At 39.8% G+C, this 23167-nt stretch overlaps 1 protein-coding gene across 11 annotated transcripts in view; it reads right to left on the bottom strand.

Annotated features, from left to right (window-relative positions):
* Positions 1 to 23167, bottom strand: part of DLG2 (discs large MAGUK scaffold protein 2) — a 928219-nt gene that overhangs the window by 297742 nt on the left and 607310 nt on the right. For all 11 annotated transcript variants that reach the window (XM_065883319.1, XM_065883310.1, XM_065883311.1 and 8 more), the window contains one exon: positions 9573 to 9675. In XM_065883319.1, coding sequence (XP_065739391.1) covers positions 9573 to 9675 — 103 coding nt within the window. The remainder of the gene's footprint in view (positions 1 to 9572; positions 9676 to 23167) is intronic.

Genomic DNA, 23167 nt, shown 5'->3' with positions numbered 1-23167 from the left:
TGAAAGCAGAATTACCATGTTCTAAAATGTGTGGAATAAAAAGAGAACATTTAGAAATTACCTGCTTGTGATTATTATTGTTTGATGACAAGCTTTAATTAGAAGACACAGTAAACTAAATTTCACAGAATGTCAGCTGGAAAGAGCCTTAAAAATAATCTCTCTAGGGACTTCCCTGGTGGCTCAGTGGTTAAGAATCTGCTTGCCAGTGCAGAGGACACGGATTCGATCCCTGGTCCGGGAAGATCCCACATGCCGCAGAGTAACTGAACCTGTGTAGCAACTGAGCCCGTGCGCCACAACTACTGAGCCTGTGTACCTAGAGCCTGTGCTCTGCAAAGAGAAGCCACCGCACTGAGAAGCCCGCACGCCACAACGAAGAGTAGCCCCCGCTCGCCACAACTAGAGAAAGCCCTCACGCAGCAACGAAGACCCAATGCAGCCAAAAATAAATAAACAAACAAACAAATAAATAAATCTCTCTAACCATCTTAATTAACAAACAAGGGAATCAATGTTCAGAAAAGTGATGTGGCTTAAAACACGGTCAATAAAGCATTGGCTGCAGAGTCAGGGAAAGGAGAAGATGTATTTTTACATTTGAGGATTGGCTTAAATAGGGGGATAAGCAAACAGATGCAGGGATAAACGAGATGGGAACCCAGAATATGGTGTTAAGTTAGTAGGTATTTTAAATCTGTCTTGGTTTATATTCTTCTTTTTGTCTCTGTAGAGACAGTTATCTAACATCCTGAAATTTCGTATCAAATGGGAGGGTTATCTAACAAGGATTTGTGTTCACTTTGCGATCCTTGTATACTCAAGAATAGAATTAAGACTCTTTATTTCCATGTATTTGATCTGGATGTTGCTAAAGACAAGTAAGGATCCAAGAAATGTTCTTGGTTACCAAAATATCTCTAGCACGAGGTTTTACTTAGCCTCTTTCAGTACTAAGGAGTGAATGCTTTATGTTACCGGATACCAAGATATCCCCCAAACAATATAAACTTAATATATAGATGAAATACACAAAGATCAATATATTTAATTATGGAATGAGAGTTGCTATGGAGATGGGAAGAGGGATGATACAGTGGGAGGAGGCATGACTTATAATTACCTTTGTAAATATTTTTAATCCCTTTGATATGAGCTTGGGATGTTGTATTCCCAGGATAGATAATGAGGTCAAGAGAGTTTTCTAAGAGTCAGGAAATGGTACCTCCCCCTTTGTAGTCACTACATTTTTCTAGGTCCAAAATGGGGTGTGGGCATGGAGAGAGGGATGCAGCATCATTCGTCATTGAAGTATCTGGAAGGAAGCTCTCAATGAATCTGTACACTCTATTTGCAGGAATCATCCTTTTGGTCATATTTTATAGTGCTATGTGTTAGATGGAGGCTGAGGAGAAAACAAAAGCAACTGGGAGAAGGCTAGGAAAAGGAAGCACTGAGGAGACGTCTTGGGAGATTTCTAGTTGCAGGAGGAGGCAGTATCTGCTGGTGGAGGTGTATGTATGTGAGAGAGAGAGTTGTAGAGAAAGACATGGCTAAGCAGTACAAATTCTAGAGTCATATGAAGTTTTATTTGTTTCCTTCCTAATATTTTGGTAAAAATTAGAATATACCAACTAGATTAATTAAAACAGATTTAATGCAACATATTTGGAGAAATCTGATATGTGGCAATATAGACTATCACTGAGGATGAACTGACTGATGATGGATGGATGAGTGGATGGATGGGTGAATAAAGGGTTCTACAGGAAGAATTTAGGATGAGGAAGAGGAAAATCATAATATATTTGAACTGTTTATTGAACTATCAATATATCCAGATTGGTAGGTTTTTTAAATTAACAATAATTGTTTATACTTTTAGAGCTCTCATATATATCATTTAACTCTGATACATGAACAACAGCAATTAACAACAGTAAGCTAGAAAGGAGAGTGAAGTTTTGTACATGAGAAAGCCCTGAGATGCCATGAGAATTTCTTTTTAACTCCTTAATGTCCTTTTGATCAGAACAATATTATTGGATGATTCCTTGGGCTATTTAAGCCATCTGCTTTCATGAGCTATTATAGCGAATTAAAAGGATTAAGAAATTTATTAGCTGCTCAACTTTAGTAGCTATGACAACTTTTAAGATATTGAACTGCTTTCCTATCTAGAGGCTGACTGAGCTTCAGCTCCCCCACCTGTGAAATGAAGAAGCTGGACAAGATGGTATTAAAAGGATTCCTCCAACTCTTAATTTCTATTTCTCAATGATTCTGGTTAAACCACACAGAATGCATCAAGTTAACTAGATTGTTCGTTCACTTCTTCTTAAATCATGCAAAAAAATGCAAAGAAAAAGGATGTTATGTTAGTGACAAAACTTTCAAGTAATGGAATTTGTGCTTCTCTACCACCTGAGGTCAGGGGTCATGTTTTTTATCTAGAATTTAATAACTGAAGGGTTATTCTGATAATACCTTACCCATTCTAACCTCTCCTTTTTGTAGGTAAGAAAACGGAGACTCATAAAGATGAATAACTACCACAAGGTCACACAGCTAGAGTTATAGTTGGCATTAAAATACTGGTCTCGTCGAAGTCCAGAGTCCTGCCCAGTACTTTCCACTCCAATGCCCATCTTAAATGTTTCCTGATGATGCTGATGCAATTTCCGATCAAGACCCACAGCTGGACTTTATGAATCTTGCCTGGGCATTTAAGATGCAGTTATTTGTACTGAGAAAATATTTCAACATGCCACAGCTGCTCATTCGTATGCATAAATCTATGTAGACATTGATTTAAATAAAGAAATATAGCTTGCATCGCAAGGAGGTTTCTTGGATGTTGTAAATACTCTCTTTTCTGAGAACTTTCAGAAGGTGTCAATACTCTTCCAAGGTTAAGTTGCATATTAATTTCAAGCTTTCATTGTATCTTTTACTCTATAGAGAAATGCACCTTGGTCTCCAGCTCTGGTTTAAGCTCTATAACTTAATTCAGAGTGGTTACTCTGAAGATCAGAGTTTCACTTCACGCTAAAAAGAATATATACTCTTTCCCCCCTGAATTAGCTACACAATTTAAAAGAAGTAAAAAAGATTATTTAAATTAATTTCTGCTTTAAAATATAGTAAGTTACTCAAATAAAATTTATAGTGATGGCTGAATGACTTTTTTTGATTCACAGAGCCATCCATTAGGATGGGGTTCAATCTTACTTCATCCCAACTCACTGCTTCTTTCTTTTACATCTTTATTGGGGTATAATTGCTTTACAAGGGTGTGTTATTTTCTGCTTTATAACAGTGAATCAGTTATACATATACATATGTTCCCATATCTCTTCCCTCTTGCATCTCCCTCCCTCGCACCCTACCTATCCCACCCCTCTAGGTGGTCACAAAGCACCGAGCTGATCTCCCTGTGCTATGCGGCTGCTTCCCACTAGCTATCTATTTTACGTTTGGTAGTGTATATATGTCCATGCCACTCTCTCGCTTTGTCACAGCTTACCCTTCCCCCTCCCCATATCCTCAAGTCCATTCTCTAGTAGGTCTGTGTCTTTATTCCTGTCTTACCCCTAGGTTCTTCATAACATTTCTTTTTCTTAAATTCCATATATATGTGTTAGCATATGGTATTTGTCTTTCTCTTTCTGACTTACTTCACTCTGTATGACAGACTCTAGTTTCTTTAACTCACTTGCAGGAGAGGCCATAATGAAAGAGAATGAAGCCTGAATAGGTTCACTGTGTCACTAGCTGAGTTCTAGCAAGATTTATGAATTAGCTTGATAATCTGTATTTAGAGGGGAGGGATAGGCAAAGTAGAGGTGAATGACATGTGAACTTCTTAGACCCCCTGCAGCCTGATCTGTTCCTAGTAAAACCACTGAGCTATGACTAACCATTGAGTGACACATGTCAGAAATCAAACCTTGTGATATAGCCTCATGTGACTTTGCCCAGTACTCCAGGTAGAGGGAGTCCCACCCAATAGTGTCAAATGGCAATTTTTGCAGGGTCCCTAAGTATTCTAGAGCAGTGCTTCTCAAACTTTAATGTACGTACAAATAACCTGTGGATCTCGATAAAATGCAGATTCTGATTTAGTTAGCCTGGGTTGGGGTTCAAGATTGTGCCTTTCTAACAAGTTCTCAGTTGCTATCTATGCTGTTGGTTCACCGACCACCCTTGGCAGACCAAGACTCTAGAGTAAGTCATCTCTTCCCCTAGTTTCCTACATGGCTCATTCCATCACTTCTTTTAAGTCTCTGCTGAAATACCACCTTATTAGCAAGACCTTCCCTACCCACCGTATATTTCTCTGTCACTATCACCTTTATTCTTCTTCCTATTTATTTATACTACTTATCACCACTTGACAAATTTTATATTTATTTGAGAGGGGCTCTTTGGTTTGCTGTTTTATCATTTTCCTAGAATGTTGACTGAGGCATAGTAAATGTTCAGCAAAAAAACTATTAATTGAATGAACATGGCCACTCTGCCACAATTCCATTCCATAAACCAGACCACACTTATGAGTCTCCAGGCAATAATCAACTCTGTCCTTTGGGATTTTCCTTTAGGAACTCAAGTATTCTTTTAAAGAATAAAAGGTGGAGGAAATCAGGCCCCTCCACGGTCTACTCAAGTCCCTGCTTGCTGATGGGGACCAACAGCGACTTTCTCCTTCCTACTTGCAGGCCCTTCTGAAGCCCTTGCAATGTCCCCAGCAGCGCCCTGAGTAGCCAGATTAAAGGCCAGGGGATTTTGGTGGCTTTCATGGGGACAGCTTGGCAATTAATTGTCTCCATTTTGTGCTCTATCCAACTTATACTGTTCACTTGATTCTCCTAGTGAATATCTGATGGTTTGTTATTTCAGCCTCAGGCAGTAACCTCACACTAAATATAGGTGCTATTGTATTAGTGAGAAGACAACAAATGCTGTAAAGATTTGCCCCAATCTGACCCAGGGGAATGCTGTGTTAGACACTGTTTGACAAATGTATAATTAGGTTGTAATCAATGCCTTTTTTATTCATCAAAGATGTTAAAGTTGAGTTACAGATCTTTAAAAAATGAAATGTGAGACCTTTAATAGTCTTTTCTTTGTTCTATATTACAGAGCAAGAGCTGTAGATTTTCTGCAATGCAGGAGAAAGGGAGTTTACCTACTAGGGTTGCTAAAGGTTTTGTAACAACAACAGCAAAAATAGCACCACCTAAAAAGAGCATCAACACCAAATGTCCAATATAGGGATCCATTTACCATTTCTGCATCTAATATCAAAACGCCAGGGCACTCATTTAATATTCACTCAGCAAATATTTCTTAAACATCTACTATTAATATTTGCCAACACACTAAAAATATTATATTGCACTTCTAAAACAAGGGGAGACACATTTGATAACTCTTTAATAAAGCATAGTCAAATTCATATTGAGCATATTAACATGGGAGATAAAATGAGTGGTAGAAGGGTCCTTGCCCTCTAGAAGTTTACTTACGTGGAGGAATGTGCAAATCACGACAAGGGACATACCAGGTGTCTGAATATAGGTCTAGGGAGCTCAGAGAAAGAATCAATCAACATTGATTCAGCAGATTAAAGATGACTTTGTAGTGGAATTGGCATCTGAGGGCCTTCAAGATGAGCAGGAATACTACTAGTGGAAAGGGAGAGAAGGGAATTCCAGGCAGAGGAACCCACATAAGCAAAGGCCCAGAAACATGGCAGCTCAGGACGAAGGGCAGGGGCAGGGAGCAGTCCTGTGAAGCAGACCCATAGTGAAAAAGGATGATGCTGGTGGGTGGTGGTAGCAGGAGGGGGCATGGAGGTTGGCTGGGACCATACTGTGAAAAGCAAGGAGTTTGTGTACAGGGATCTTGGGGTGATATCTTCTAGAATGGTAATTCTGAAAGCAATGAGGAAGATGACTGGGAGGGGTAAGGAAATGGGTATATATATATATGTGTGTGTGTGTGTGTGTGTGTGTGTGTGTGTAGCGGAGGTGGGTGGGCATTATGTTTCCTTTTTTCCAAGTAATGTTGGAGTAATTTCACTAATTGAATATAGGTAATTGAAATTTTTACAAGAATTAATTTCTCATATTGCTTAGGTAGACTTTATTCTGAAGTATCAGGTACATGATCCTTTTCTTAAAAAAAGAAAGAAAATAACATTATTATTTTCTTTCTATTATTAATGTAATACATGTTAACTTCAAAGTAAGCATGTGACGCACATTGGATAAAAAATGATGGTAAAAATGAATCACAATCACACCAGGAGAAAAAAACATTTGTTTGTATGTGACTCTAAATTTGGCTTCAATTCTGCCACCTAGAACTAGGCATTGAATAAGACTGATGATGGATAGAGTAATTCAGACAACTGGGGCCAAGTTCATTTTAGGCAGAAGTGAGTATAACAACTTTGGCCTTACCCTGTGCAGTGAAACTTGCCAAGGAAGACACTTACTGTTATATTATGATAATTATAAATTATTTATCATTATTTCAAAAAATGTGCTAAGTACTGTGAAAGATACAGTTGGAAACGGTTTTGTATTTTGTGATATACACTTATTTACCACTTATTTTCTGCTTTGAAGCAAAAATGAAAAAGTCCAAGTAGTAAAAATGAATCCCTTCAACATTTCAATTACTGTCAAGTGGAAAATCAAGTACTGAAGAATGGTAAACTTTTCTTCATTAGTTCAGCAACTTTTTAAGAAATACCAGTTATATGTACAACACTGAAGATAAATTTATCAGTGAACAAAACATAGGTTTTGGTGTCTGCACGCTTGAAACTCACGATCTTACGTAGCTTATCAAGATATTCTTTCTCCCTGCTCTCTGGAATAGAATTCTCACCCATTTTTCAAAGTCTGGCTGCATTTTCCCATTTCCATGAAGTACTCTTGTACTGTTCTGCCTCCCGCAGGTTTATTCCTTCTCTGACATTCCATAATTCTTAGAGATGGTGCCATTATCATACAATTTTGGTTATATGTCATCAGGAATTGATCTCTATTAAATGTATCTAAGTCTCTTTTCCTGAAGGAGATAAAAAATTCCTTAAAGACAAAGACCTGGGATAGGGGTAAAAGTGGAATTTTCTGAATATCTAGTAATATTGAGCAAGGCATCTAGAATATTCCTGATAAAAGTATTTGAATGTAAGTGAAAAACATTTTTGCAGAAAGCCTGGTTCTTGACCGTGTTACAAGAGATGTCAGTAAAATTTGTCTTAGCATGGATACCTCACAATACTGGTGCAAATTAAGGGGACCTGGTGAGAATTTCCTAATGGAATCTTATGGTATACTCTTCTTTTAACTTGTTATTTTAAAGGCAAATTGATCATTATTTCTTAAATATGTCATATAATTTACATGTCCCTAAATGACCTAAACAACAATCCAATCAGTTTTCCATTTCAAACAATAGTTAAATTAAGCTATATTAAGCTAAATTAAGTTAAATTAAGAATAGTTAAATTCTTCTCCCTTTGCAAAGGGAGAAGAATGATTGCTTGATGTTGCATTACCACATTTCCAACTGATTTAAAGCCGTGACAAATTAGAATGCAGTTAGGCTATTAAAATGGGGAAGTCATTCCGTGAGTCTGATTTGTACTTTGGCATTTTGAAATACTAAGCTTGTTGTTGTTATTTGCAGGTATCTTTAGAAGCACTTTAAACATCAATTTATTTGATTTATAAGACATGCTTTGAACAGGCATCTTGATAAAGCACAGCATAGTATCCAAAGTGAGTATATTGCTTAAAGGAAACAAAGCTGTAAGGAAGCTTAAGATGAAGATTTATGCTGATAGAACTAGGACATGTTTGTCCTTTATTGTAACTTTTAAAGCTTGTAATCATTCTGTTCAAGGTTATCTGAGTGACTGTCATCACTATCAAGAGCTCCTAATTGGTATAACTATGGCTCTGACCATCTTATCAGTCTCCAGAATTGTTTGAGATGAAAGTTTTCAGAAATGGGAAAACAGTCAGCGATATTTATGCCTTGCATCAGATTATGGTGTAGGGCATAGAGTTTGAGACCCAAAGATAACAGCTATCAATAAAATGGAAGAATCCCATGAACAAGTTCTTACTCTATATGAAGTAGAATTTGTTCATCAAATTGTGTTAACCCAGATCTTTTTCATTTTCTGTTTTACAATGGGTACTTTGGAGCTGTTTATTCCTATTAGAAGACATATCTACTAATTTTTAAGATGTAGAAAGACTTGTCAAAACTGTCTGGGAAGAGCATGGTTCCTTGGTGCTGTCATCGTCCATCTTTGACAAACACAAATCCCCTCTTCCCAGATGGCTCTCTGGCCATATCTGGGCTAGGTCAATAGAAGAAAGCAATTAATACTTTTTTTTTTTTTGGTATAACTTAATTGCAAATCCTAATTCTAAAGTCAGGCAAAGTGAAAGTGACATACCAAAACACATAATGGCAGAATGTTTTCTTTATTCTCTCGTAAAACATGTGGTTGGCCACCGTTAATGGTAAAACCTAAGATGTCACAGCAAAGACACAAACCTCAATTTTCCAAATATCAATAGACCAAATGTTGCTAAGAAAGAATCATTTGAAAAGGCCAAAGAAGCTCTTTATGCATGTGGATGCACAAAGGCTCTTCCTTGAAGGTCCCTTGTACTTTCATATTCATCTGTTAAATTCTCCTCTCTGCTAGCCATGCAGACCAAAAACAATGAACTACATTTCTTGAAGACAGAACCATATTCCTCTTTTTTTTTTTGTAAAGTCTAGTCCACAGTGATATACATAACTACATTTCTTTAACAAAAGAGCAATTTATATATATAAATTTGCTAAGAACTCAATTCCACAGTAGGTAACATCCCAGTTGTCTCACTGATCCTCATTCTGATCACAGAAACAGATGTTGAAACCAATCAAAAAGCAGGTTTGGCTAATCTAATTTAGAATATCTCATCAAATCTCAATTGGCTAATTCAACTTATGACATCTCACCTAGTCTCACGGTTTACAGTGATGTATTCCAAACAAGGGATAGTGTGGCAGAAGAGGCAAAAATAAAATAAAATAAAAATTCCACATCAAGGACATCCAAAAACCACTTTAGTGTTAATAAGAGTAAGTCAATGCCATAAGGAGAGACTATGGTCTACTGATCATGGTCTATTTCTGTAGATGAGATCTCTCCCCCTTGCTTCCTAAATCTTAATTGCTTTTATAGTACCCATTGCTGAGCAAAGGTGTATACCAGACAAGAATATAAATGAAATCAAGCTGATGCTACTTGTTATTTGTTTAAATTCATATTTTCAAACAGGCCTTTCTAACTATTGGATGTTTTCCTTGGAATTAAGGGTAACAAAGTCTCATGTTCTTTGGACATAAACCACAAATTTTTCACCATAGATTGTTTTAAAAAATCTTGTTGGTGGTGACTGGTTAATACCGGTGATCAGAAATGCAGGCACCCATTCACACAGAAACACATCAGAACATTGTAAGTTTGAGTTCTCACTGACCTTCAGGCTGGTATTGTGCTATAATCGTCACCGTCTGTCCAGCCCCCTTTAGCGCTGCAGCAGCCTGTTCATGGGATGCTCCTCGAAGGTCAATGCCATTCACCTGAAAGAGAGGAAGCCGGAGAATTTTGGTATTTCATAAGGCATATTATTCTGATGGACAGAGGGAAAAAGTTTCCCAAAACTGAAAGGCTAAGATTATGTTACCTGCCTCAAAACCCTTCATGTCCTACCCAGGCATTTAAGTGTTAACCTATCAGATTTCATGCTCTTGATTAGTTAGCAGAAACATGAAATTTCACTTTGGACGTTTGTGCCATGGTCTGAATGGGTTGAAAGTTTTGTCTACCCATGTCCAGTAAGATTTTAGTGTGTGTGCATTTAATATGCTTCTATGAGTTTCCTAGATTTCTGGGTTAGATAGGAGCCTTCAAAATTAGAAGGAAAACAGGATAATAAAGAAAGACACATGTAATGTATGTAGACAAGTATGTGCTGACAGAATAATATATTCATATGAGATTCTGGGGAGACTGTATGGAATGGGGCTGGCTGCCCGCCAAATCCCTCTCTTTGGTCATATGCCTGGTCCTGTCATCCTGAGCTTGGTTAGACAGCCCTGAGCCTTGTTACCAAAATTAATTTGACTGCCTCATTTCTTATGTACAATTCCAGAATGAACTGTGACAAAATGCAATAGAGAATGCCAGGAGTTTATGTTGCCCTTGCTAACTCCCATTTTGGGGCCCTTGCCAAAAGAGAAACAGAGCATCTAAAAAATAAGCACAAAACTCTGCCGAGAAGGAAAAATCACCCTGAAGTCAAATTTAACGAGACGCAAAGGCTAAAATCTTTCTCAAATCAATCCGGTCTAAACCAACACAATGTAATTACTAAGTGCTTTCCAATGACAGGGCTCTGTGCGTGCCCAGGAGAGGGATGGTGGATCGGGAACAAAGGAGAACAAGACAAGCCTCTAAGAAGCTTTGTTTCAGTTTCAACTGAACACACAGAGTCCAGTTTTCCAAACGACACAGCTGATATCTGAATTCTGTTTCCTTTCACTTCCAGGGAAGATGGCTATGGAACTTGAAAAAGAATAAAAGAACTGATCAGCTTATCTATACATAATATATAGAATCTTATTTCGCTTCTCATCAGTCTTCTTTGACAACGATATTGAGTGGTGGATGGGGGTTGCCACTGAGTTTTCCCTGTCAGGCCTGGAACATCTGTAATCTTTAATCCCACAAGCTGGTCCTCTCATAATAACTTTGTTAAAGTCTCATTATTCACTTTTACTAATTTCATGGCTTTCTATTCTGGTGAAAGCATTGATTGGCTTTCTATGTTTACTGAGAGCTTTGATTACACGGTAACACTGGGAAGTCCACTGAGTGAACCTGGGTCTGGCTGGGCCACTCCTTACTAGCTGAGTGACGGTCATATCACCTCTCTGAGCCTCAGTTCTCTCTTGCCTCAGTTAGAAGGGACTGTTAGGCTCTTTGAGTCTAAAACCTCTTTGAACTATAAAATCCCAGATTTAATCCTTATTAAATGACAGTCATTTCAGAGACTGCTAGGTGTCGATGAGTCAGAAGTATGACTCAGAGAGCCAGAAGAGACAGGAAAAGTAATTTGATCTAGGTTTCTGCCTACAGGAAGCTGAATGCACAAACGTCATGGGTCGAAAGACCTCTTCTTTTGTCAAACAATTAGACTTAACTTTTTATTAAAAAATAATATGTGATCATGGTAATTAATTCTTATGTTTCAGAAAGGTGCAAAAAGAAAAGTAAAAAGTCCCCTCACCATCTTCACTCCCAGAAGTAACCACCATTAGCAGTTTCTAGTGGATGCTTTTTAGAAATCTGCTATATGCAGGTGCAAGCAGGTCGCTTTATCGCGATTTGTTTCTATTTTATATTTTAATATATTATTGACTTTTTCTTTAAACAGATATCATATCATATATATAGTTGTATAACTTGTTTTTGTTTAGCTTTTCATTTAACAATCTATTGTGGTCATCATCCAATTCAGCTCATATCATTCAAACGTTTAACAGGAGCCTAGTATCCCATGGTATGGATGTACCAGTATTTTTCCTGTAGGATCCCTTCTGATGAGGTCGAGGCTGTGTCTAGCTTCTTACTATTAAAAATACTTACAGGGACTTCCCTGGTGGTGCAGTGGTTAAGAAACCACCTGCCAATGCAGGGGACACGGGTTCGAGCCCTGGCCCAGAAAGATACCACATACCACGGAGCAACTAAGCCCGTGTGCCACAACTACTGAGGCTGCATGCTGCAACTACTGAAGCCCGCGCGCCTAGAGCCCGCCGTGTTCCGCAAAAAGAGACGCCACTACGATGAGAAGCCTGCGCACCCCAACAAAGAGTAACCCCCGCTCGCCGCAACTAGAGAAAGCCCATGCACAGCAGCAAAGACCCAACGCAGCCAAAAATAAATAAATTTATAAAAAAAAAATTCTTATGAAGGTGTTTCTGAAGGATAAATTCCCTGGACATACACTTCTTAAGTTAAAAAGTATATGCATTATGTTTCTTTTTTCTTTTTCTTTTTTTTGTGGTACGTGGGCCTCTCACTGTTGTGACCTCTCCTGTTGCGGAGCACAGGCTCCGGACGCGTAGGCTCAGTGGCCATGGCTCACGGGCCTAGCCGCTCCGCGGTATGTGGGATCTTCCCGGACAGGGGCATGAACCTGTGTCCCGTGCATTGGCAGGCGGACTCTCGACCACTGCGCCACCAGGGAAGCCCCTGCATTATGTTTCTTTTAGTTTGCTATTGTACATTTAAAAAGTATTTATTTCCTGAACAAACAGAAACTAATAATGAAGAGAACAAAAACAGGCCATAATCTCATTGCCCAGATAATGTATTGATATAAAAAATATAATTAATATACAATCAGCCCTTTATATCTGCAGGTTCTGTATTGGCAAATTCAGCCAACCTCGGATTGAAAATATTCAAAAAAATTTCCAGGAAGTTCCAAAAAGCACAACTTGAAGTTGCTACATACCTGGCAACTATTTACATAGCATTTACAATGTATTAAGTATTATAAGTAATCTAGAGATGATTTAAAGTATATGGAAGGATATGAATAGATTATTTGCAAATACTACACCATTTTATATAAGGGACATGAGTATCTGTGGATTTTGATATCTGTTGGGTGTGTGTGTGGGTTGTCCCTGGGGACAACTGAGGGACAACTGAATGTACATAATGCACATATGTGAAAATCAAAGCCATACAAAAAGGTATAAAAATAAAAGGCTTCCCCTACCTCTAATTATTCTCTCCAAAGGTAACCGTGTTAATGGCTTCTTGTATATACTACCAATTATTTCTGTTATGAATATAAGCAAGTTTATAAAATTATAAATAATTTTACACCAAAAGATAATATTTTAAATATTGCTTTAACTTTGATTTTCTTCCATTTACTAACACATCTTAGAGAGCATTCTTTTTTTATTGAAGTATAGTTGATTTACAATATTATATTAGTTTCAGTGTACTGCACAGAGATTCAATATTTTCATAGATCATACTCCATTTAAAGCTATTACAAAATAATGGCTATATTTGCCTGTGCTGTACAATATATCCTTGCTGCTCATCTATTTTATACATAGTAGTTTCTTTCTCTTAATCCCGAGAGCTTTCTTCATTCATATATTCTTATACATTATCTTATTCTTTTTAATAGCCATGGAAGGTTCTATTAGTCAATGTAAAGCTATTTTACCAGGGCACAGTTGATGGGCGCTTAGCTTATTTTGGTATTTTGCTATTACAAACAATTTTATAATAAATATCTTCTAACAGTAAGCTGTTGGATAAAGGGTATGAGTGTTAAATTTTGGTAGCTATTGCCAAGTTGCTTCCAAAAATGTAGCATTAATTTATACTCCCACAAATAATATGATTGGCTACTTCCTCACACTCTTGTAAAAATTCCTCATACCTTAATATTTGACCTTGGCCGTTCTGATAGGTAGACAATTATATTTTTAAATTTTGCATTTTTCAATTATGAGGTTTAACAGCTTTTTATATGTTTGTTGGATATTTAAATTTGTTTTTATATAAAACGCCTGCTCACTTATTTTGCCTTTTTTTCTTTTTTTTGGTTTGGGTAGTTTGCTCTTTTAAAAAGTTATCTGCATATTAAGAATATTGGTTCTTCATCTCAGAAAACTATTGCAAATATTCTTACTCGTTTGGTATTTGTATTTTTTATTATTGTATTTAAAGTATTTAAACTTTTCCTTTGTATGTTATTATTATTATTTTTTTGTATGTTATTTCTTGCCATACAGAAGTTTAAAATGTTTTATATAGTCACATTTTTTTTTTCTTTTTAGCTTTTGAGTTTTGTATTATATATTCCCTTCTCTGATACATACTAAAGGAATTACCCATGCTTTCTTCTACTACAACCCTGGTTTAATTTTTAGCCATTTAATCTTTGTTGTACTGGAATATATTTTGGTGTTTGATGTGAGAACCAGGTAAACACACCCTTTCTTGGACCTTTCCTTTATAGCGTCAGACTTCTATGTCTTTCAATATTTTAACCATCCTCTGAATTTTTCTCAGTGCACTAAGGGGCCATGAAAAAGTGGGAAGGAACAAAAGATTTGGAGTCAGAGAGAACTAGATTTGAACCCTGAGTCCATCAGTTATACCTAAGTAACTTGGGAAGGTCATTTAACTTCTTCAAACCTCAGCTTCCTTACCTGTAAAATGGGTATAATATCTACCTGCCTATCAGGGCTGTTGCATGAAGTAGATGAGACAATAACTGTAAAGCCCTTAACACGGAGCCTGGTGCAAATAGGCATTCAGGAAATGATATCTATTATGCTGTGAGTATTTCTTCAAAGAGCTGTGATTATAATTGATGAAATAAAATCTAATGGAAATTAACAAATACCGAATATAATATATGGGTTACTTCATGGTTTTCTTTTCTTCCTTCTTTTTTTTTTTTTTTCTTTTTTAGGAACAATTGCAGCACTGGAAGAGCTGTTCATCTAGTGCTTACACATTAGAGATGGTTTCCATAGGGGAATGGACCTGCTCAAAGTAATATCAGAGTTAGCACAGGGTTAGCACCAGCCCAGAGTTTCTTTTGCCCAGCCCAGGCTTCTTTCCACCGTAGCAGATGTGCCCTATTATGTGTGTTTTCCACTGGGTCAGTATTAATCAAATCTTGTTCATCTTGGACCCAATTCTACATGGGTCTCCACATTTGATGCTGCTGTTATCCTGAACAATACTACATTGTCCGTGGCCCTGTTGATTTTCCTCCAGGTTTTAGCAGACATGCTTTTCTCCAGTCTTTCAAACTTTTCAAGGTCACTTTGATTCTTATTTCTATCTCTGAGGTTTGAGTTTTTATCAGTAATCTTTGCTCAAATAACATTTCAGAGGCATTCAAAAACAGTTTATATTATTAATATGACATTTTAAAATACCAAGTATGACACAGCCTCACATATTTATTATTTCTATTTTTCTACTTCAGCTTTAATTTTCTCTTCTTAAAGCATGGACTGGGAGATTGGACGCCATTCGTTACTGTTGAGATTAACAATGATAATCATTGATAACAGCATGAGGCATGCTCATATATATAGGGGATTTTTATACATTATCTTGTTTAATTCTCAGGAGGCTGGGATTATTTTTCTGACTTTACAAATAAGAAAACAGAGCTCAGGACTCCCCTGGTGGTGCAGGGAATCCGCCTGCCAATGCAGGGAACACGGGTTCTATCCCTGGGCTGGGAAGATCCCACATGCACGGAGCAATTAAGCCTGTGTGCCACAACTAGTGAGCCTGCGCTCTAGAGCCCACGAGCCACAACTACTGAGCCCATGAGCCACAACTACTGAAGCCCGCCCGCCTAGAGCCTGTGCTCCGCAACAAGAGAAGCCACCACAATGAGAAGCCCACGCACTGCAATGAAGAGTAGCCCCAGCTCGCCGCAACTAGAGAGAGCCCGCGTGCAGCAATGAAGACCAAACGCAGCCAAAAATAAAAATAAATAATAACAAAGAAAGTTATCATTATTAAAAAAAAAAGAAAACAGAGCTCAGAGAGAATCACTACCTTGTTCAAAGTTAAGTAGTTGGAAGAGGTTAAGGATTTGAAACAGTCTAACTAAAACGCTTGAGCACTTAACTACCAATTCCCACTGTTCTCCCTTTAATAACCTACCCAGTTCTGAGGAGAAACTTGACTTTCAAGCTCCCTGAGACTGCAGCACACAATTGGGTGTGGCTGGTCCACTCTACCACGGCCCAAACAACCTGGTTTAGACATTATGGCCCAGCCTATGGTGATCAGATGGTATAGGGCTGAAGTGAAAGGCTCTGAGTAGGCTAGAAAATTCCATCTATTGCTATCTCCTTATATATACAACTGTCATTAGATCATAGAAAAAATTAAATTCTATTTGTTAGAACATCCTTTTCACAACCATGTTGCTGATAGATAGAAATTTAGCACTTCTAGTTGATTCAATCAGTTGTAGGGTTTTTTCAGATGCTAATGTGAATGGAGGACCGTGTCCAGAGTCAACACATTTTCTTTTTGTTTTTAAAAGATGAGAACTATTTGCTATTTCAGCCACTAAGGCCCCTGGCCTGGGGCTCCAGGGAGTCCCTGAATAAATGATTCAACGTTCTCCATAAATATTTGACTGTTTCTTAGTATTATAGAAAGGATGATATCAGAATCAGAACTTTGGAAATGGAGAGAGCCTTCGTGACCCTCTGCAACTCCTGATGTATGATGTATACCTTTAAGCTGATTCAACCACATTGTTCTCCCACCACGTTGACCTTTTTCATTTCTCTGATTCAGGCATTTCTGCATCTCTGCACATGCTCTTTTCCCTACTTAGAACATAACTTTTCATCTCTTCCTCACCTGGAAAACTTCTAGTCCTCAAAGATTCAGTCTGTAGAGCTTTTGATTTCTCCATCAAATCTGAATAGAGCCTTGCTGGGTATTCTTGGCTGTAGGTTTTCCCCTTTCATCACTTTAAATATATCATGCCACTCCCTTCTGACCTGCAGAGTTTGCTGAAAAATCAGCTGATAACCTTATGGGGATTCCCTTATTTGTTGCTTTTCCCTTGTTGCTTTTAGTAGTCTCTCTTTTATCTTTAATATTTGTCATTTTGATTACAGTGTGTCTTGGTGTGTTCGTCTTTGGATTAATCCCGTATGGGACATTCTGTGCTTCCTGGACTTGGGTGACTGTTTCCTTTCCCAGGTTAGGGAGGTTTTCAGCTGTTATCTCTTCAGATATTTTCTCAGGCACTTTCTCTGTTTCTTCTCCTTTCGGAACCCCTATAATGTGAATATTAGTGTACTTAATGTTGTCCCAGAGGTCTCTTCAACTGTCTTCACTTCTTTTCATTCCTTTTTCTTTCTTTCTTTCTTTTTTCTGTTCAGAGGCCATGATTTTGACTACTCTGTCTTCCAGCTCACTGATCCATTCTTCTGAATCATTTAGTCTACTATTGATTCCTTCTAGTATATTTTTCATTTCAGTTATTGTATTCTTCATCTCTTTTTGGTTGTTCTCTGTATTTTCTAACTCTGTTAAAAACTAACTTCTTGCTCTGTGCATCCATTTTCCTACCGAGTTCTTTGATCATCTTGATTGCCTATCTCCACTTCACTTAGTTTTTCTGGGGTTTTATCTTGTCCTTTCGTCTGGAATAGTCCTCTCTTGCCTCATTTTATCTAAGTTGCTGTTGGTATTTTTATGTCTGTGGTAGGTTGGAGAAGTGGCCCTCTGTAGGAGGCACCCTATGCATCCTAGCAGTGCACTCCCCTCTTGTCACCTGAGCTATATACTCTAGCCCTAAGAAGGCTGCATGGGTCCTTCTGTTGCAGCAGGCTATGTGGGTGGTCCGGTAGGCCTGGTTGGCTGCCAGGACCTGCCTTGTATGTATGCTGCTGGCTGCTGTTTAGTGGGGTCTGGTCACAAAGTGGCTGGTTGCAGAAACTTAGGGGGCCTTGGGGCTAGTGCTGCCTCACTGGTGGTGGAGTCAGGGTCCTAAAGACTCTGGGGCTGTTGCCCACCCACAAGTGACGCCAGATCCTGGGGTTAGTGCTGGACTGCTGGCAGGCAGAGCTGGTTCCTGGAGTCCAGCTGCAGGGCCCAGGGATCCCCAAACTCGTTTCAGATCATTGGTTGAGGGGGGCTGGTTCCTGACACAGTTGGGTATGGGGTCCAGGTGTCTGGAAGGTTGTGTAGGCCTGCTAGTGGGCAGGGCCAGGGCCCAGCTGGACCCAAGGCAGGATCTGGCCTGCGTTGTGAGGTGGAGGTTTTCCTGCTTCTGGTGTCTGCCCCCTGGTGGGTCTAGAGGCTTGTGCAGGCTTCCTGGCAGGAGGGGCCGGTGCCTGTCCACTGGTGGTTGGAACAGGGTCTTGACTCTCTGGTGGGCTGGGCTGTGTCTAGAGGCACGTCCAGAGGCAACTGTGGACTCTTTGTGTCTTTACTGTAGCCTGTCTGCTGATGGGTGGGGCTGTGTCCCCGCTCTGATAAGTTGTTTGGCCTGAGGCATCCCAGCACCGACACCTGCAGGCTGTTGGGCGGGGCCAGATCTTGGGCTAACGAGGTAGTGGGAGGGTCCCACCTGGCGCCGCGGCTGACGCTGCAGGAGAATGCGCTCCCAAATATGGCTGCCCGGGGGCCCCGGCAGCCGCCCTTCTGATTCTCCGGGAGACTCTCCAAGACCAGCAGGTAGGTCTGACCCAAGTTCCTATCAGATGACTGCTTTTTCCCTTGTTCCTGGCGCGTGGGAGATTTTGTGTGTGTCCTTTGAGAGTGAAGTCTCTTATTTCCCTCAGTTTTGTGGGGCTCCTGCAATTAAGCCCCGCTGGTCTTCAAAGACAAATGCTCTGGGAGCTCACCCTCCTGGTGCCAGACCCTTGGGCTGGGGAGCCTGACGGGGGGCTCAGAACTATCACTCCTGTGAAAGAACTGCAGTATAATTATTCTCCAGCTTTTGGGTTGCCTACCCCGGGGGGTAGGGGATTTGATTATATCACCAGTTTCCGCCCCCCCACCCCCACCCCGCGCTCCTACCCGTCTCGTTGTGGTTTCTTCATATCTGTAGCTGTAGAAGGTCTTTTCTGGTAGGTTTCAGTCTTTTTCACTGATGGTTGTTCTGCAGATTGCTGTGACTTTGGTGTGCTCATGAAAGGAGGTGAGCTTGGGGGCTTTTCTACTCCATCCCCTTGGCCGCTCTCCTCTAGAGGTTGCGGCTGAATGGACTTGTGGAATGTGCTTACTTGTGAGCTCCTAAAGATAGGAGCTTGTTTTATTGGAGCTTGAGTCTCTAGCATAGTGCCTGGTAGATTGTAGGTGTGTAATACCTGAAGAGGGGAGTGACCGAATAAGTAAGTGAGTGAGTGAATAATCTCACTACATTATCCCAGGCAAATGGTCATCCAAGCTGATTTGACACTGGCTTCACCTGATGAAGAACTCACTGTGTTTCAGGAAAATCCACGTGGGGTCAGCTCTAGTGATCAAAAAAAAGTTCTTTGTGTAGAATCTAAATAATCTTCCTGGTACTTTCCACTTCCTGGTTCTAGTTCTGCCCTCTGAGGGCTGACAGAATATTTTTTCTTTTCTAGGACTGCTTCTTTTCTATGGTCCTCCATCTAACATTTGAAGATGGTTTTCCCTTTTCTAGGTTAAACGACCTCATTCCTTTCCCTTTCCCTCCCTATCATTCTCACCAAGTAACCATTTGTTTCTACTTGCATACCTCCAGCGACAGGGAACTCTCTCTTTTTCTAGTCTGTCTGTTTCATTTTGGGATGGCTCTTATAAGTGTTATTTCTTGCATCTTGTTATTATTTAATGCCTCATCAGAGACTCAGCTGAGTGCATGTGAGGTCAATTATGGCAAAATGGAAGCTCTCACGCAATTATTCTTTAATGCGCACCTGGTGTAGTATCTAGAGCTAAATACAGTGCTGACAAAAAAATCCATTTCTTTAAAATATCCACTTTTGTCATTTCCTTTTCCAACTTAAGGGGAGGAGTGAACTAGAGTGACACATAGCCATCAAGCAGTTTATCATTCAGTGGAGGACAGTGACAGGTAAACACACAATTAAGCACCTAGTGGTTAAGTGCTATGACAGGATAAGGTCAGAGTGCTGTGAGACCCAAAGGAAGGGCCCCTACTAGGTATGAGGAGGTATCAGAAGGTTTTCTGGAGGAAGTGACATCAGAAATGACATGTGAATGAGTCATCCAGGTGAGGATGGGTGCGGGGCGTCCATGCAGGGCTGTGGAAAGAGGGGTGGGCAAGAGGAGTAGCAAGAGTATTCCAGGCAGAGAGGGAGGCAGATATGAAGGTCTGGAGGTGAGAGGGGGTCTGGCACACGTGAAGAAAAGAAAGTAGTTGTTACTAAAGGGCAGAGAGGGGAGAAAGGAGAGTGGGAAAGAGATGAGAGGTGAGGCAGGAGAAATGAAAGTGATGATGATGGTAATGATGAAGATGATGGTAGTGGTGATAACTCACATGTACATATTTACTCTGTGGCAGGCACTGTTCTAAGCATTTCCTACATATCAATTTCCTTAACCCTCACAACAGCTCTATGAGGTAAGAACACATACATGCCCATTTTATAGAGAACACTGGGGCAAAGGCAGATTCAATACTTGTCCAGGGTTCCACTGCTAATATATGGCAAAGCCAGGAATTAAACCCAGGCAATCTGGTTTAAGGGTCAGCATTCCTAACCATGACATATTAAGTGAATTTACGGTTTATCTTCTCTGAAATGGGGAGCCATTCCTCAGCTTTGAATTGAGGAATATTGTTTCACCATCACTCCTGTACCCCACGAGTGCTTACAGCTAGAGAGAATACAGATAATATGCAAGGCGCATGTGCTATTGCCAGCCTCACTAACAGCCTCCCAAGTTGAATCGATCCCTTTGGAGATGCTTCTCAGAAGGCAGCACACTGCTCATGGTTGCTGAAGTTTTCCATCCCAGCTCATGTCATCCACCTGCTCTGAAAACTGTCATGGGACGAACACTGGGTTTAGACTTGAGAAGGCCACAATTCAAATCTTGGTGCCATGATTTACCAACTCTATGACCTTGGGTAAGTTACTTAACCCCTTTGAGCTTCAGTCTCCTCATTATGCAACTAAGATAGTAACCCTTATTTTGCTGGGTTGCCTTAAGGATGATTAAGATAATGCAAATAAAGTACTCAACACACCTGGCACGTTGGGTAGGTACATATCCATTATCTATTAAATGAGGACTTCCAAATGGCTTTTATCAGCAATAATAAAACCAAAGGATAGATTTGGTATAAGATTGTTTTGCAATAAGGGTAGCTAAGAACTACACATTTAACTGAATTGTTAATTGTGAGAATAATACAAAGGGCTGACCCAGTGGGAAAGGGCTAGATAATTGGCACCGGATTCAATTAAAATTAGTCAGGTGCAGGACACTGGGGACTGTTTCAAGCAAATTACTTCACAGTTGGGTGTCTTGCTGGTATGTAGTAGGGGGCAGCTGGGAAGAAACTGGGGCAGAATCCAAACAATTTCTCCTTTATGTGGCGAGAACAGGGATAGTAAAGTGACCAGATATATTACCAGTGAATTAAATCAATGTAGAAGGCTCCATCTTTTCTCAAGAGGGAAAAAAAAATCTATTTTTTAATTTCCTGAAGTGATGTGATATAGTGAGATGGAAATTTGGGTTCTGTTGCTAACTCTGTCACTAACTTAACTCAGGCCAGCTAGTGAGCCACTGAAGAAAATAGAAGGTGCTGGACCCCAGCACTTCTAGGGTCCCTGGTAGTTCAAAATTCAGTGATTTCCATGGCTTAAAAATAACATCTCCAAGTATTTTACAGTTAGTAAACTGTTTTCTCACCTCACTTTTTTTTAACTGAACAAGGTGAGATATAAACAAACAAATGTAATAAAAGCATTTACATGTATTAAGTGATCTTTATCACATACTTGTGAAGGAAGCAAGGAAACTATAAATATCCCATTCAATCTTGACTCGTGAGCAGGCTGGCGTGGCCGGCATGGAGCATGAGAGAGAGAAGAGGAAAATGGTGCCCACAGAATGCCTCTTTGAGTTTAAGAAGTTTTGTCAATAACTGACCGGGGGAGGGTTTTACAAAGGAATTTAACACAGTTTGATTTGTGTTTGGGGAAGGATAACTATGGCAACAGTGAAAAGTTGGGGTTGGAGAACTAAGTAATCAAAAATAGGATAACAAGATGGGAGACTATTGCAATATTAAACATAGTAGATGATAAAGGCCTAGATTAGAAAAATAAGAATGGAATTGAGGGTGGGAAATAAGTGTAGACTTGAGAGAGGACACAGAGGGAGGATCTATACAGCTATTCTTCTCAAATACTTCTGGGAACCAAACAGAATTTAAATAATATTTATAGTGTTGAGTGGATGAGAAATGGGAGATGAGAAGGTAGTTAGAGGGGTGATGATGATACTGTTAATCAAAATGGGAACACAGGGTGGAAAATGGGTCTGGACACGAGGATAGTGCATTTTGTTTTGGACATGTAGAGTTTGCTGTGTCTATTGGGCGTCTACAATTTTACAGGCCATTGGGAAATATCTATCTGAAGCTTAGAGAAATAGTTAATTTTGCTCTCTTTTTTTTTTTTTTTTTTGGCCACGGGGTGCAGCATGTGGGATCCTTTTTCCCTGACCAGGGACCGAACCGTGCCCCCTGCATTGGAAGTGTGGAGTCTTAACCACTGGACCATCAGGGAAGTCCCGAGAAATAGTTAATTTTAATAATCATTTTATTCTTGGTATTTCTAAGGCCAGTACCCTGATCTGACTAGACCCAGATATAGAAGAGGCTTGCTGTACAAAATATGGCTAATAAGAGTACCCGCCTTGGGCTTCCCTGGTGGCGCAGTGGTTGAGAGTCCGCCTGCCAATGCAGGGGATACTGGTTCGTGCCCTGGTCCGGGAAGATCCCACATGCCACGGAGCGGCTGGGCCCGTGAGCCATGGCCGCTGAGCCTGCGCGTCTGGAGCCTGTGCTCCGCAACGGGAGAGGCCACAACAGTGAGAGGCCCACGTACCGCAAAAAAAGAGTACCCACTTCACAGAGTTGGTATAGGATAGATTAGTTAATACATATAAAATACTTACGGCAGTGTCTGGTATATAGTAAGGACGTATAATTATTAACTATTACTGACCCCTTCCCCTGACACTCACAAAGTAAGAGGCTGACCTGGACTAGTGTAAAATTATATCAATAAAGACTTAGCAGGCCAAGGAGAAGTGCTAAGGTTATAGACGTTGAAAGAGGAAGCATGGTACTCTGGAAAGCACAGTCCTAGGAGTTAAAGACCCGAGTGTTTGTCCCATCCTGCTGTTAGCTTATTTCACTTTGGGAAGTCCCTTTTCCTCACTGGGACTCAGTTTCTTCATCTAGAAAGAGAGCCTCACGCTAAAAACCTGAGGTCCCTTCTAGTGGTTTAT

This window comes from Phocoena phocoena, chromosome 8 (genome assembly GCF_963924675.1).
Source record: "Phocoena phocoena chromosome 8, mPhoPho1.1, whole genome shotgun sequence".
In the NCBI taxonomy this organism is placed as follows: Eukaryota; Metazoa; Chordata; class Mammalia; order Artiodactyla; family Phocoenidae; genus Phocoena; species Phocoena phocoena.
The sequence above is the reverse complement of the archived record's forward strand: the minus strand, read 5'-3'. Positions and strand labels throughout refer to the sequence as shown.